The following is a 14,578-nucleotide window of genomic DNA, read 5'->3' as shown; positions in this document are numbered from 1 at the left end:
TGTACCCTTGGCAGAGAAGCAGCCCCCAAAAATGATGTTTCCTCCTCCATGTTTCACGGTTGGGATGGTGTTCTTGGGGTTGTACTCATCCTTCTTTTTCCTCCAAACACGACGAGCCGAGTTTAGACCAAAAAGTTCAATTTCGGTCTCATCCGACCACATGACCTTCTCCCATTGCCCCTCTGGATCATCCAGATGGTCAGTGGCAAACTTCAGACGTGTCTGGACATGCACTGGCTTCAGCAGCGGGACCTTGCATGCGCCGTAGGATTTTAATCCATGACGGCGTAATGTGTTTCCGATGGTTTTCTTCGAGACTGTAGTTCCAGCTCTCTTCAGGTCATTGACCGGGTCCTGCCGTGTAGTTCTGGGCTGATCCCTCACCTTCCTCATGATCAGTAATGCCCCACGAGGTGAGATCTTGCATGGAGCCCCAGAACGAGGCAGACTGACCGTCAACTTGAACTTCTTCCATTTTCTAATAATCGCTCCAACAGTTGTTACCTTCTCACCAAGCTGCTTGCTTATTTTCCTGTAGACCATCCCAGCCTTGTGCAGGTCTATTATTTTATCCCTGATGTCCTTACACAGCTCTTTGGTCTTGGCCATTGTGGAGAGGTTGGAGTTTGTTTGTTTGAGCATGTGAACAGGTGTCTTTTATACAGATAACAAGTTCAAACAGGTGCAGTTACTTCCGGTAATGAGTGGAGAACAGGAGGGGTTCTTAAAAAAGAACAAAGAGCCGAAATATTTACTAGTTGGTAATGTATCAAATACTTATTTCATGCAGTTAAATACAAATTTATTATTTAAAAATTATACAATGTGATTTTCTGGATTTTTGTATTAGATTCCGTCCCTCACAGTTGAAGAGAACTTATGATACAAATTACAGACCTCTACATGGCTTGCAAGTGGGAAAACCAGCAAAATCTGCAGTGTATCAAATACTTGTTCTCCCCACTGTATATGAGAGTTTCCATCGCAGGTCAGCTGACAAACTCACTGAGGCCGCCGCTACTCTTGTGGTTCTTCAGCCTTTCGACCGCTCCGGCATACAGCAGCTCAAAGCTGTCGAAGCTGAAGTCGTCAACCTTGCAAACCCCCATCCGTCTCTGGAGCCGACCGCTCGTCGGAACGCCGGAGCAAGAGTAGGCCGGCAGGGAGGCCGCTTTGGGTCTGTCTTGAAACCGAGCCACAACTGCCACTTCTGCACTTTATTTCGACGTTCCAAAATCTCGAAACACTTTCATTATCTTCTCTTCTGGCAACACCAAAAACTACTCCGCTTGCGCGCATTCGGGCTGGTTTGCAACTGCTATTGGGGTGAGTGGATTTGGCAATGGGCAAGTACAGGAGGGGGGCACTGGAGGTACCGAGAGGTGGGGCCTGCACCATAAGAGGGTTTGGAATGTATAATCGCTCACAAGTACATATTGTTCCGATTTCCGACTGGAGTTGAGTATCTTGCACGTTTTGTGTCATATCGTATTTACACAAGTCAGCAAATCACATTCTAACAAGGTTTGCCAAGACCTCAAAGGGAAAAGTACTGTGAGAACTTTTCCAATCAGTAGTGCGGACAAAGGCGCTTTTCATTACATGAAGGTGGAGGTCATTAAGGGTCACGGAGCGAGAGACCGAGGGAAGTCTCACTCAAAACATACGCTGCGATCTGGTTGTACTTGCAAAAGACAAAAAAAGAGGAAGTGTAACCCAGTTTTTTTTCAATCTCGTGACTTGGACATTGTCTTCTTTGGCTCTGGCCCGATGTCTCAAAGTGACCTGAATTCCTATTGTCGCCACAGTGTGCTGACTTCATACACTAATCATCCTTCTCCCCGTGGATAGGCACATGACATAAACCGACCGAAATGTACAACACTACTCTAAGATTTTATTGCTCTCTTAATCCGACAAATAACACAGTCATCCAGTTCATGCGATTCATCCCCGGATCAACCGACCTTCAGTTCCAAAGCAGAAGCTAATGTGTGCGGGGGGCTTTTTTTTCATCCCAGCGTGAAGTGGAACAGCAGCTAGGACACAGCATTGATCGCCTAGTATAGAACACGCGGTGACCTTCCATACGCGACCCTGAACAATATCGCTTTCAATCATCTCTTGGAAAACAACAACGACCTCACTCGCCCACGCATATACAAAGTACATACACTATATATGGATCCATTGTGAGATAGAGGCCTAGAGCCAAATCGTGACAAGCAAGAAATGTGAAAATCTCAGCTGTGGAACAATTCACCTTCCATTTTGTACCAAAAAACAAGGCTTTCTTCTCAAGGGGTGTCATCTTAGAGCGCTAGTAGTAAATCAGTGTATACTCATTTGTATGCAGCAGACGCACAAACTCAAGTGTTTGCAGACAGTGTTATAGGTGCTAGAACGGGGGGTGGGTAACTCACAATACGATATGATTTGGAATACAACAATTATCGATACACGGGACAGGAAATCCTTCTAGGATATTCTGCAAAACGGCTAATAAACAGAAAACAAGCTATTTTCATCCTTCTGCTCTAAATTTGAATGAGTATCAGTAGTAGACATCCAATCCGTTTGAACTGGCCATCCCTCCCACTTCAGTCAGATTTGACGTCTATGGCCGTCAGTTGCAGCCAATGCCAGGCAATAAGTTAATTTTTAGTCACTTCATTTTTCCTTTCAGGGCAATTACAGGTCACTTCCTGCTGATTTTAGGGCATTTCCGGCGAACTTCCTATTGATTTCGGGGCATTCTCCTGTTCATTCTTCTCCTGTTCATTGGTCACTTCCTATTGATTTCAGCTCACTTCCTGTGCATTTTGGGTAATTTCCTCTCGATTTTGGGGCACCCCCGGCTAACTTCCTATTAATTTCGGCTCACTTTCTGTTGATTTTAGAGCATTTACAGGTCACTTCCTGTTGATTTCGGGTTACTGAAAAGGAAGTGAGTCAAAAATGTCCCCAAATGAATAGGAAGTCACTCAAAATGAACAGGAATTGACCTGTAAATGCCCACAAAAGACTAGCTGTGAATGCTCTGGTTTCAGTGTCATTGACGGTGCAAGACGTCCAAACCAGTCAAGATGAATTGGATGTCCATCGCGGTCAATGGCAGCCACCGAGCTAACGTAGACACTTTACTAATCAAAGATTTTGGATGCAAACGTCTTGGTTCCTTGTGTTGGACTCTTGCTGGAAGCATTTGGATAACCTTTTGGGCTACAAAGTATCGCAGTATATCACATTTTTGATATATTGTCACAGTCCTAGTTAGAATACTTGCATAAATTAACACCTCCAGAGTGTTTTGCTTCAATTTTTTTACAAGGGCCAGCACAGCATTCCAATATCAAAAAGACTGTAAAGGAGGCAACTCAAAAGCGTGACCTGTTGACTGGCAAAAGTACAAAGTTTGTTGAGAATTCCAACATGCTCATTCTTATCTTTTGTTTGTCTGACGCCCACCAAAGATCAGGAAATAAACCAGCATGAATGCAAGCCAGATGTATCACTTCACTACCAGTGCAGCCAAAGGACAATAGTCGTTCTGTTAAATTGAAAAACACAAAGCGCCACAATGTGCACCTTTGTTTACATTTTAATCATCTTGGTTGAATTCAGCGCAAGGTCACAGTGTTGCGCTATTGACGTGGCTAATGCCTTCAGAAACAGTCGGATCAAAATTTACAGTTCCTGTAACCATCACGAGCTACATTGAACTGCATCGATCCGTCTTTCCATATGGTGCTCTACTTGTCGCACGCTATGCTAATCTTGCATTGTTATACACTGGAAAACAAGTTGAAATGGAGATGATGCACTTACATATGACCTAAGGCCTAATGTAATTTGTCATTGCTGTGGCAGGAACAAAAAAAAAAAAACTCGAACAGGAAGACACCTTGACCAAAAATAAACAGCTGCAGTCGGGTTCAGACAGAAAGAGGAAAGAGGTGGTGGTTGGGAGGCCAACGAGCATCCAAACTGATTGGGGAAACGGAGGCAGTCTGTGGGAAGGAAACAGGAAGTGAATGGTACACGAGGAACACTAAAGTAACAACTGACACCTGTAGTTACCGAGCAGTAGAACAAGGAACTTCTTCAAGGCAAACCTTGATAATACAATTCAATCCAAAAGAGTCCAAAGAAGCACCATCTTTTCTGTGATCCCATGCCTAGGCGGTTAAATATTAACCAGTTAAGTTCCCCAACAATAGCAGCGGCACCCGCTAATGCCAAAGGAAGGGCACGGGTCACCGTGTCTGCATCCACGCAATATTTTGAATGGAAACTTGCGTGTCCGGTGAGGTCCCGAATACAATACTCCTAAGTGAGGTGTTTGTTTTCGCAGGCAGCGTGGGGTCCTGGCATTATTTTGAGAAGGAAAGCCAACTCCTACACCTCTGAGATCTTAAAAAGCCATTGACCTACTTGTCGATCACATCTTGGAGACAAAAACTAGGTAGGTTTGGTTGATAGCACATGTAAAAGAAGTCCGCTAGAAATAAAGATGAGAAGCAAAAGAAAATCTAATGAGGTAGCAAGACGACCCCATACGGGGTTGCCGAGGCTCATCGAGCACAAATCTCGACAGGCTGACAATAAATCTGTTTTTTTAGCGTCGTCAGGAGACATTAGCAGCGAGAGGACATGGCATAAGGTGTTCACTCTCTCACACACTCCCTTGTCTTGCCCTCGCTCTCCTTTTAATAGACATGAAGCGATAAGAGAACAAAGGATGAACCAAAAAGACCCCGGTTCTTTATACAGCATGAGACTAGCAACAGTGCTCTTGCTAAATATTAGCTTTAGCAGAGGTTAATTTGTGCCGGATCTTGCCGGAACAAGATCCGGCACCTCTTGATTTTGGCCTCCCTGTGTTCCGGGACTTATTTGCGCATATCCTGCACCTCTCATGTATAGAAAATAATAATAATATAAAAACGTTTTTAAAAAATGTATTGTAATGCCCCTGAACGGGGAGAAAGAAGGAGCGGAGTTGTTGATGGCTTTCTTCACTTTATTGTGGCAACAATAAGAAAACAAACAAAATAACAGCTGACTGCCGCCACATTCAACCGCGAACTTTTGCTTCCTCGCTTCCTACTACCTCACAGCTCTCCAGTCACAGCGTCTTTTAAAGGGACCGTGCTTAGTTACAAACATTACAGTATAAATAATAATATGCATGAATTCATTTGCAGAACAAATCCCAAGAATTGCATGTTGTTTATAAAAATTTAACGTCATTTGCAAGAATCGGAGATTTGTTGATGCACTAAAAAGCTGGACCAACAAATCACGCCCCGGACATAAAAAAGAAACTTTGCGGAAATTTGCAGCATCTGGGGAGCAAGCAGCTAGGATCAAACAGTATTTCAACATGCCAAAAAGACAGTTGCATTAACTGTCTTTTTTTCAAACAGAAGGAAGATGGTTCAAAACGAGTCAGGAAAGCAACAACCAGCGTGTTATTTTCAGCACCATTTTCTGCGTATGATCCGGGACCTGTGCCTGTCGCATCATCCCTGCGCTGTCATATGTACTTTGCTTTCCGGCACCTTATGATTTACAAATTGGGCACTGAGCTTTTGTGAGTACTGTAAGATGACGACAAGCGCCATTTTTTGCTTGTCAATTCACCAGTCATACATATACAAATTATTATCATATTTTCTGGAGTATAGGTCACACTTTTTTTCATAGTTTGGGTGTGCCTGTGGCCTTATACTTACAGACTAAAAGCCTAACAGTATTTCTGTTTGTCCCGTACCGTCACAGTACGGGAATCGTGTTGGAGTTAGTCCTCCTTAAATCCAGTGGGTGGTAGAGGTAATGCACCTAAATCAACAACCGACATTAGAGGATAACATTACAACATACTTCTACTTACACGATCGTTTCTATAAATGGAATTTTACGGGTTACGACTAGGGTTGGGAATCTCTGGCATGAAGCCGATTCGATATGTATCTAGATACACAGGTTAAGATTCGATTATAAAACGATACATTTTTAAGGCCGAGCAATTCGATACGATTCGATACAGTTTAAGAACGATACAGTTCGATACAGAGTGAAAACGATACAATAGTAAACATTTGTTGTGTGTGTTCGTACAGTATTTTAAACATATAAAAAAGACCACTTTTCTAATAGCAAAATTAAACAAAATTTCATACCAATGTTGTTTTATTTTTTATGAAAAAAAAAGGCTTACTTTATGACTGTCATTTTGTTGGATGGGATTGATAATAAAATAGAACTGCAGTGACAGATATCAATAAAGTGCAGTAATTCAATTACTGTCTTTCCTGGTGTTTTGAACACAATAGGTAAGTAATTACAGTGCAAACGTTCAACGTAAACATCTTACAAGCAAAAAATATTAATTATATGCAGCAGCTCTAGAAAAAAGAATTAAACCTTCTAGTGTTATCATAAATAATAAATTATGCTTTACCACTGGTATAATTGGGGAAATAAAAACATGGCATTTTAGACAGACAGGTCAATAATCATTACTTTAACCTTATACACAGCAAAGTCATTCACTTATGCCTGTGCTTCCACATTTTTTATTCCTCATCACTGTCCATATCTTTTTTGAAGGGCAGATTTTTCTTGAAGATCAACTCGTCCACATATTCATGTTTAAGTAGACTGCGTTTCGTGGAAACAAAATCTCCAGAGGGTCGCGCTGCCCTTTCCACCATTGTAGTGAGTTATTTTTCAGGGTTAAACACTCACGATCTCTGTACCGCTCCACACATCACACTAGCTCTGTCCCATGCGAACAGATCTGGCTCCTTTCATCATTTCAAAGTCCGACTTTTGTTTTCCTGGGTGCGTTGAAAATCAATTGCGGCACGTCGCTGGCGTCGGTGCTCAAACTGTCCATTGTTTTAGCATGTTGCTTCGTTGCCACTACTAGTTTCGTTTTGGGCTTTGAAGAAAATGCTACGGGGCATGCGTTACAGTGGTTTTGTTAGCTCTCGCGTTGTTATGACAAGCCCGTGACGATCGGGGAATGACGGAGACTAGAGGCGTGCGAAATTTCCGATTCTTAGATTATTCGTGATTCGGCTGTGGAAGATTTGGGAAAGATTCACAAACATCCAAATTCCGATTATTGAATTATACCAGGTAAAGCGGAAATAAAAAAACACAGTCAGCGCGGTCTTCGGGACGCAATGAAGAACGGACCGAGAGTAAATATCATGTTCAACTCATGCCGCTAGATAAAAAAAACAAAAAACAATAATACCTGACTGCGGCCGTCAGCCGCTACAAACAGCGCCCAGTTAGTTGCTACAAACATACGGCAAAATACGGCTATGGTAGATATCACATAGATCTAGAACTAGATGTGGAATGACAGACGACGGCCGTGTTAGATCACATACCAAGAACTAGATGCAAAATGACAGACTTTCCCGCGCTAGTAAACAGGCGCCATCTTAAAGCAGCCTTCTCTAGAAGGCTCTGTTGTAGTGAACCTAATTACTTTTTATCTAAAAAAAAAAAAAAAAAAAAAATCAGCAAAATCTTGACTTGAATCTATCTTTAAATGAGGAAACCGTTTTAAAACTTTCACGTCAAAAGTAGACAGAAGGGAAATTATGGAAAAACGGGAGCAATTTTAACAACTTTAACTGTTGATTCACAACATTAAATTAATTGAATGTATTTTAAAGCTGTCGGGACTTAAGTATTTTATTTACTGTTTTTAATGCTTAACTTGATAGTGAAATAGTAGTTTATTTAGCCTGAGAGGATTTTTGAACAATTTTGAAACTAGTGTACAAAAAATTAAAAGCAGTGGGGGGTTGTGCCTCAATAATCGATTAATAATCGAATCGGAGCCTCTGAATCGTAATCGGATCGTTAGGTGCCCAAAGATTCCCACCTCTAACGGCGACTAGTAGCGGTTCTGCCAAAATGCATGGGAGGTTGAGGCAACCACGACTGTGAGTGGTGTTTGTCCATCTAATATGCGTGCGGTCTCAATCTAAGTGCGCTGTATGGTGAATGACACAAGCGCTGCATGTGAAGTAAAAGCTAAATTGTTATCATATTAAGCAATGCATCAAACTAGGCATTAGAAGCCGATTCTTTTGCTCGCGATAGCCGAATTCTATCTCTACTATCGGTTCATTGAATATTTAATGGCTAATTACCGTCGAATGCTAAGTTTACTATCGATACGTCTTTATCTCTCACCTGTAAAACCGGATATCCGGTCGAATCGATTTATCATTCTCAAGTTTAGTTACGACACGGGAAAATATAGCCTCGTTACGAAAGAAACTTCAGGATACAAGAGGCAAAAATACAGTAGGGGCTGCTACTCGCAGCTCCCAGAGTTTACTGAACATAGCATACTTATGGCTGCTCTGTCATTGGCTATTACCTGGCATCTTCCTGGCATCCAAATGGCTAAGAGGGACCTCTACTGCAAGGGCGTAGGTTTGGTCTAAATGTTGGTAGGGACAATATACCCTTAATCATAACCTGCATGTAGACATTTTCCAGGGGATGGGACATTAATAAAACTAAACAGATTGGGTGAAAGGCGGTCAGGGCTACATTTCTCTCCAAGAAGAACCTAATTAATTGATAGGCTCGATGATTGATGCAAAATTAATCTGTCTTGACCGATACTAACTTTCACACTGCAAATTTACAGTATAACGTCTCAATCTGTGACTTTTTCTTGAATCTAGTTGAATAATTTTCATCTTGTTTTGAGTTTTAAAGGCTAGTTAACATATTGATGCGTCAGATTCTTCCACTTATAGTAAATATTACCATTTGTTCTTATTAAGCCTATACATATAAAAGTCGGTCATTTTTCACCTAAATCAAGAAAAAAAATGCTATATAGCTATTTGTATTACTGAATTAAGAACATTTCTGGCAAAGAAATTTTTTTAAGACTATACAAAAATTTTTTTACTTAAAATTAGTCTGTTAATCTTATTTTTAGCTAGCTATTTTATATTATTTTAAGAAATCTGAGTAAAATATACTTAAAACTGGGGAGAAAGCGGGTATGCCTAGGTACACTAAATTTCTTACAGCTGAGCAGTTTACTATATTTCTTAGTTTAATTAATGTTATTGTAGAACATTTGGTTAAATGTTGTTTGACACTCATGAGCCGCCGTACCCTTGCTGTCTTATGTACTAGTAAGTTGCCAATTACGGAAATAGCGGCAGTATTGATGAAACTAATATGGAAGTGTGCACGCGAGGCAATCGGTCATTCAGTTTATTGTGTTTTTAAAAAATTAGTGGTTTGTTCATTTTGAGTGTGATCCTTTACTTACACGTAAACAATCAAGTTTCGACAGTAACCATTAGAGCTGGGAATCTTTGGGCACCTAACGATTCGATTACGATTACGATTCAGAGGCTCCGATTCGATTATAAAACGATTATTGATGCACCCCACTCCTTTTTTTTTTTTTTTTTTTTTTTAAATTTGTTTTGTACATTAGTTCCAAAATTGTTCAAAAATCCTCTCAGGCTAAACCAAACTACTATTTCAGTATCAAGTTAACATATAGCAGTAAACAAATATACAAAAATAACAGTAAATAAAAAACGACAGTGCCCAGCTTTAAACTACTTTCAATTAATTTAATGTTGTGAATCAACCGTTAAAGTTGTTAAAATTGCTCCTGTTATTCCATAATTTCTCTTTTGTCTACTTTCAACATGTAAAAGTTTTAAAACTATTTTAAAGATAGATTCAAGTCAATATTTTACCGATTTAGGAGTATTTTAGATAAAAAGTTAATTAGGTTCGCTTGGAAGGTTCGCAACAACAGCCTTGCAGGGAAGTGTACTGCTTTAAGATGGCGGCCGTTACTACGCCCGCATCTAGTTTTTTGTAGATGTGCTGGTAACGATACCGAAGCTATAATGCATCTAGTCCTATATAAATGATATCTACCGTAACATAATGTGACTTGTAGCAGCTTTTCGGCAGCAGTCAGGTATGTTGTTGTTTTTTTTTTTTTTTATCTCGTGGCATGAGTTGAGCTAGAGCCGTGAGTTGAGCATTGGCGTTACCCGAGGGGCCGGGTAATGAGAAGCATGATGCTTAGCTACTCTCGCTCCGTCCCTAATTGCGTACCGAAGACCGCGCGGCGCGCTGAGTGTGTCGTACTTCTGCTTTACTTGGCATATTTCAATAATCGGAATTTGGATGTTTGTGAATCGTTCTCGAATTTTCCACGGCTGAATCGCGAATAATCTAAGAATCGGAAATTTTGCACACCTCTAGTAACCATAGTAGAATACACATACAGTAGGACACAGCTTCCTACTAGCAAATCCCCACAGTTTAATGTAATGGTAATGCGAGACTGTGATGCAGGTCGGACTTTCAGTAGCAAAATTAGTGGTGCGTTTCACAAGAATTACGTTTTACATTACATACAGTGGGCTGCTGGCTGAAAAAAACCTCTAATATCCCTCCCATGTAACGTAATTCTGTACTGTGAGAGTTGCGTGTATATGGGTGGAGAGGGAGCTGGGGGGGTGGGGGTGGGGGGGGTCAAGTCATTAGCCAATTAAACGTGCGTTCGAGGAAAAACAACATGGAATGGCACATTCAGCAAGTGAAAAAGGGGTAAATATAAGTCTGAAAATAATTCACTTAATAATGGTGGAGTCAATTCTATCGTTACAACAAATGGGAAGACAATCTAAATGACCTTTATAACTGAACACATTATCTAATGCAAATAAGGTTGCTTAAAAGTTGGTGGGGACAATTTGAGCCTCCTGAAAAGTTGGTAGTGATTTGTCCCCACCGTCCCTATGCAAACCTACGCCCTTGCTCTACTGTATGTGTATCTGTGAATCTAAGCATCCTCTTCATTCGCCCCTTGCACCATGAGGTGATCCGACAGCTTTACGTGAGTGTATTAACGTTTATTCTTTACCGTAGTTTTCGCCCCCCATAGTTTGGTGCGACTTATACTACGGAGCGAATGCAGACCAATTGTCTGCTGGATACACAAAGGTGTACTCACGTAGAAAGTGTTTCTCCAGTAAGGCAATTTCCAAGTGTCCCTTGACTTCATTTAGTCGGTCCGACTCCGATCTCTGAAAGTCTTGGATCGCCGCTGCCATGATGGGAGACCCTGAACCAGCCTGTGCGCAAAAACAAGCATGAAACTTCAACACATATACGTAATGGGCCAGGCAACGGAGTTGTCAAAGAAAGGATGCTCGCGCGAATGACTGCAGGTTTCCTTTAAGAGGCAGACACACACACGCGCGTATACACACACTGCAGAGGCTTTTCAACCAGCGCCAGACAAGCGGTGACCTGACAATGCTTTTCAAGAGAGAAGCTAGAAAAAACAGGCTCATTTAGCGGAAGAATCGGAGCAAATAAAAAGAAATAAGTCAAACCTGATGAAATATGCAAGGACGTGATGTATGCGGAAGGAAAAGCATCACCTAATGAGGTTTGGTGCCGCACTGTGGTATTAATAGCGATTGTAATTCGTTTCACACCCGCTCTCGCAGCCTTTTCAATCAATTGGCTGCTTCTGCCTTGGCGGGGGGGTTACGTCAGGTCGTGTTTGAGCATCAGCATGTCTAAGACGAATATATTTATGTTATATATATATATATATATATATATATATATATATATATACTTTTTAGCTTGCTGGGAGGGAGGGCTCCAGGTCTCACTCACTTGGTTGTGCTTTTTCTTTGGTGACTATTTAGGTTAGAGATGTCCCGATCCGATATTTGGATCTGATTGGACGCCAATATGGGCAAAAAAATGCGCATCGGTATCGGATCGGCCAACACGGAAAAATTCCGATCCAGACTTCCGATCCAGTTTTTTTTTTTTTTTTTAAAGTCCGGTCCGGGTTTTCCAGGGCGCCGATTTACATAATCAATTCCAGTTTTTGCTTCGGTTTCCCTAAAATCCGGTCCGCATTTTACGGCACACCTTCAACACACTACATTTACATTACTGTCTCCCAATTTACCGAAAGACTTTATCGGTAAAAATGTCAGCTGTGTGGGATCATTTCACCTTAAAGGACGACAAAGACGAAGAGGCAGAGTGCAACTTATGCCACAATAAAGTCAAGCGTGGTGGTAAAGCTGTAAGAAGTTTTAATACAACCAACCTAATCAAGCATTTAGCGAAATACCACCAAACAATATAAGAAGTATGTTAAGAAAACACAAGACAAAAAGAAAGGTCCCACGCAACCAACACTGGCAGAAACTTTTGCTATGCGTGACAAACTGGCACTCGACAGTCCCAAAGCCCAGGGAATAACAAAAGTCATTGCTGAAGAATTCATTCTGGATGACGAGCCATTATCTCTCGTGAGTAAAGACGCACCATCCAACACTTAGAACCACGGTACAACATGCCCAGCCGTCATTACATCCTTGAGCCGTAGAAGATTCGAGAATGATTCACAAACATCCAAATCCCGATTATTGAAATATGTCAAGTAAAGCGGAACTAATACACAGCGCGGTCTTCGGGATGCAATGAGAAACGGACCGCATTGCGTCCCGAGAGTAAACATCATGCTTGTCATAGACCCGGGTAATGCCAATGCTCAACTCATGCCGCTGGATAAAAAACACAAGAATACCTGACTGCTGCTGACAGCCGCTACAAACTATGTCAACATCGTTTTACTGTAGATAATAGATATCATATGTATATAGAACTAGATGCAGAATGACAGACTTGACGGCATTAGCAACATTAAAGTATTGAAAACTAGTTGCGTTAGTAAACAGCCGCCATCTTAAAGCAGGAGACTTCCCTAGTAGGCTGTTGTGAACCTTGCAAGCGAACCTAATTAACTTTTTATCTAAAACACTAATACTCCTAAATCGGCAAAATCATGACTTGAATCTATCTTCAAAACAGTTTTAAAACTTTCACATGTCGAAAGTAGACAGAAGGGAAATTATGGAATAACGGGAGCAATTTATACAACTTTAACAGTTGATTGCAAAATTAAATGAATTGAATGTAGTTTAAAGCTGCTGATACAGAATGGGGACTTGAGTATTTTATTTACTGTTTTAAAATGTTAACTTGATACTGAAATAGTTGTTTATTTAAACCTGAGAGGTTTTTTATACAATTTTTGTAACTAATGCACGAAACATTAAAAGCATCTAATAGCTTGGAGGGTTTGTGAGATTTTCCACTGAGGTTGTTTGTGTATTTTGCTTTTTTAAGACAGTTTACAATATTATTTGCACATTTTACTGACTATGACATTTCTGTTTGTTATTTATGTTTTGTGTTTGTCACTGAATAAACAGGTCAGTTTCTTGTTACCAACCATTGTGTGTTATTTAAACTCACCTAATTCAGCTAGCTAGTTGTTATCAAGAGTACTAAAACCTTTTTCAACATGAGTCTGACAACTAAGTAAGGAGGCTAAATAACTTTAAACTTTAACACATGCTCAGATAGGCCGGTATCGGCCAGTATCTGTATCGGATCGGAAGTGCAAAACAATATCGGTATCGGATCGGAAGCGCAAAAACCTGGATCGCAACATCCCTAATTTAGGTAGGTCGTAGTTCATTTAGAACTTGTTTTTATTCAGGAATAATAGCCATTGAAAAAATAAGCAACAATTATGCATGACTTTATCACATGTAAATTTGATCATGTTAGAAAAGATGTTGGAAAGATGTTTAACGTATTCTCTGGACTATCTTTTTAATTGTTTGGCTGGGCCTGCGACTTATACAGTGCTAGCCAAAAGTATTGGCACCCCTGCAATTCTGTCAGATAATGCTCAATTTCTCCCAGAAATTAATTGCAATTACAAATGCTTTGGTAGTAACATCTTCATTTATTTTACTTGCAACGAGAAAACACAAAAGAGAATGAAAAATGTTTTAAATCACTATCATTTTACATAAAACTCCATAAATAGGCTTGACAAAAGTATTGGCACCCTTTGAAAAATCATGCGTTTCTCTAATTTGTGTAATTAACAGCACCTGTTACTTAACTGTGGCACATAACAGGTGGTGGCAATAACTAAATCACACTTGCAGCCAGTTAAAACGGATTAAAGTTAACCTCTGTCCTGTGTCCTTGTGTGTTCCACATTGAGCATGGAGGAAAGAAAGAAGACCAAAGAACTGTGTGAGGACTTGAGAAGCAAAATTGGGAGGAAGCCTACAAGGCTACAAGTTCATCTCTAAAGACCTGAATGTTCCTGTGTCTACCGTGCGCAGTGTCATCAATAAGTGTAAAGCCCACGGCACTGTGGCTAACCTCCCTAGATGTGGAGGGAAAAGAAAAGATTTCAACAAAGGATTGTGCGGATGGTGGATAAGAACCTCAACTAACATACAAACAAGTTCAAGTTCCGAGGGTACAACAGTGTCAACCCGACTATCCGTCTGCGTTTGAATAAAAAGGGACTCTATGGTACAATAGTAAGACCCCACTTTAGACCTAGAAACATGAAAAACCCAGACTGGAGATACTCAGATCGGCAGATACTCAAACTAAAACGACCGGGATCGGGAGC

At 40.7% G+C, this 14,578-nt stretch overlaps 1 protein-coding gene across 3 annotated transcripts in view; it reads right to left on the bottom strand.

The window, feature by feature from the left end:
• The window catches only part of gramd4a (GRAM domain containing 4a), a 47,256-nt gene that overhangs the window by 23,821 nt on the left and 8,857 nt on the right, over window positions 1-14,578 (bottom strand). For 2 of the 3 annotated variants that reach the window (XM_057853912.1, XM_057853913.1), the window contains exon 3: window positions 11,051-11,171. In XM_057853912.1, coding sequence (XP_057709895.1) covers window positions 11,051-11,171 — 121 coding nt within the window. Of the gene's footprint in view, window positions 1-1,006; window positions 10,520-11,050; window positions 11,172-14,578 lie in introns of those variants that run through there. The other variant, XM_057853914.1, reaches the window with a different exon arrangement.

The sequence above is a fragment of the Corythoichthys intestinalis genome, chromosome 13 (assembly GCF_030265065.1).
Source record: "Corythoichthys intestinalis isolate RoL2023-P3 chromosome 13, ASM3026506v1, whole genome shotgun sequence".
Classification (NCBI taxonomy): Eukaryota; Metazoa; Chordata; class Actinopteri; order Syngnathiformes; family Syngnathidae; genus Corythoichthys; species Corythoichthys intestinalis.
Note: the sequence above shows the minus strand (reverse complement) of the source record. Positions and strands in the feature narration are given on the sequence as shown.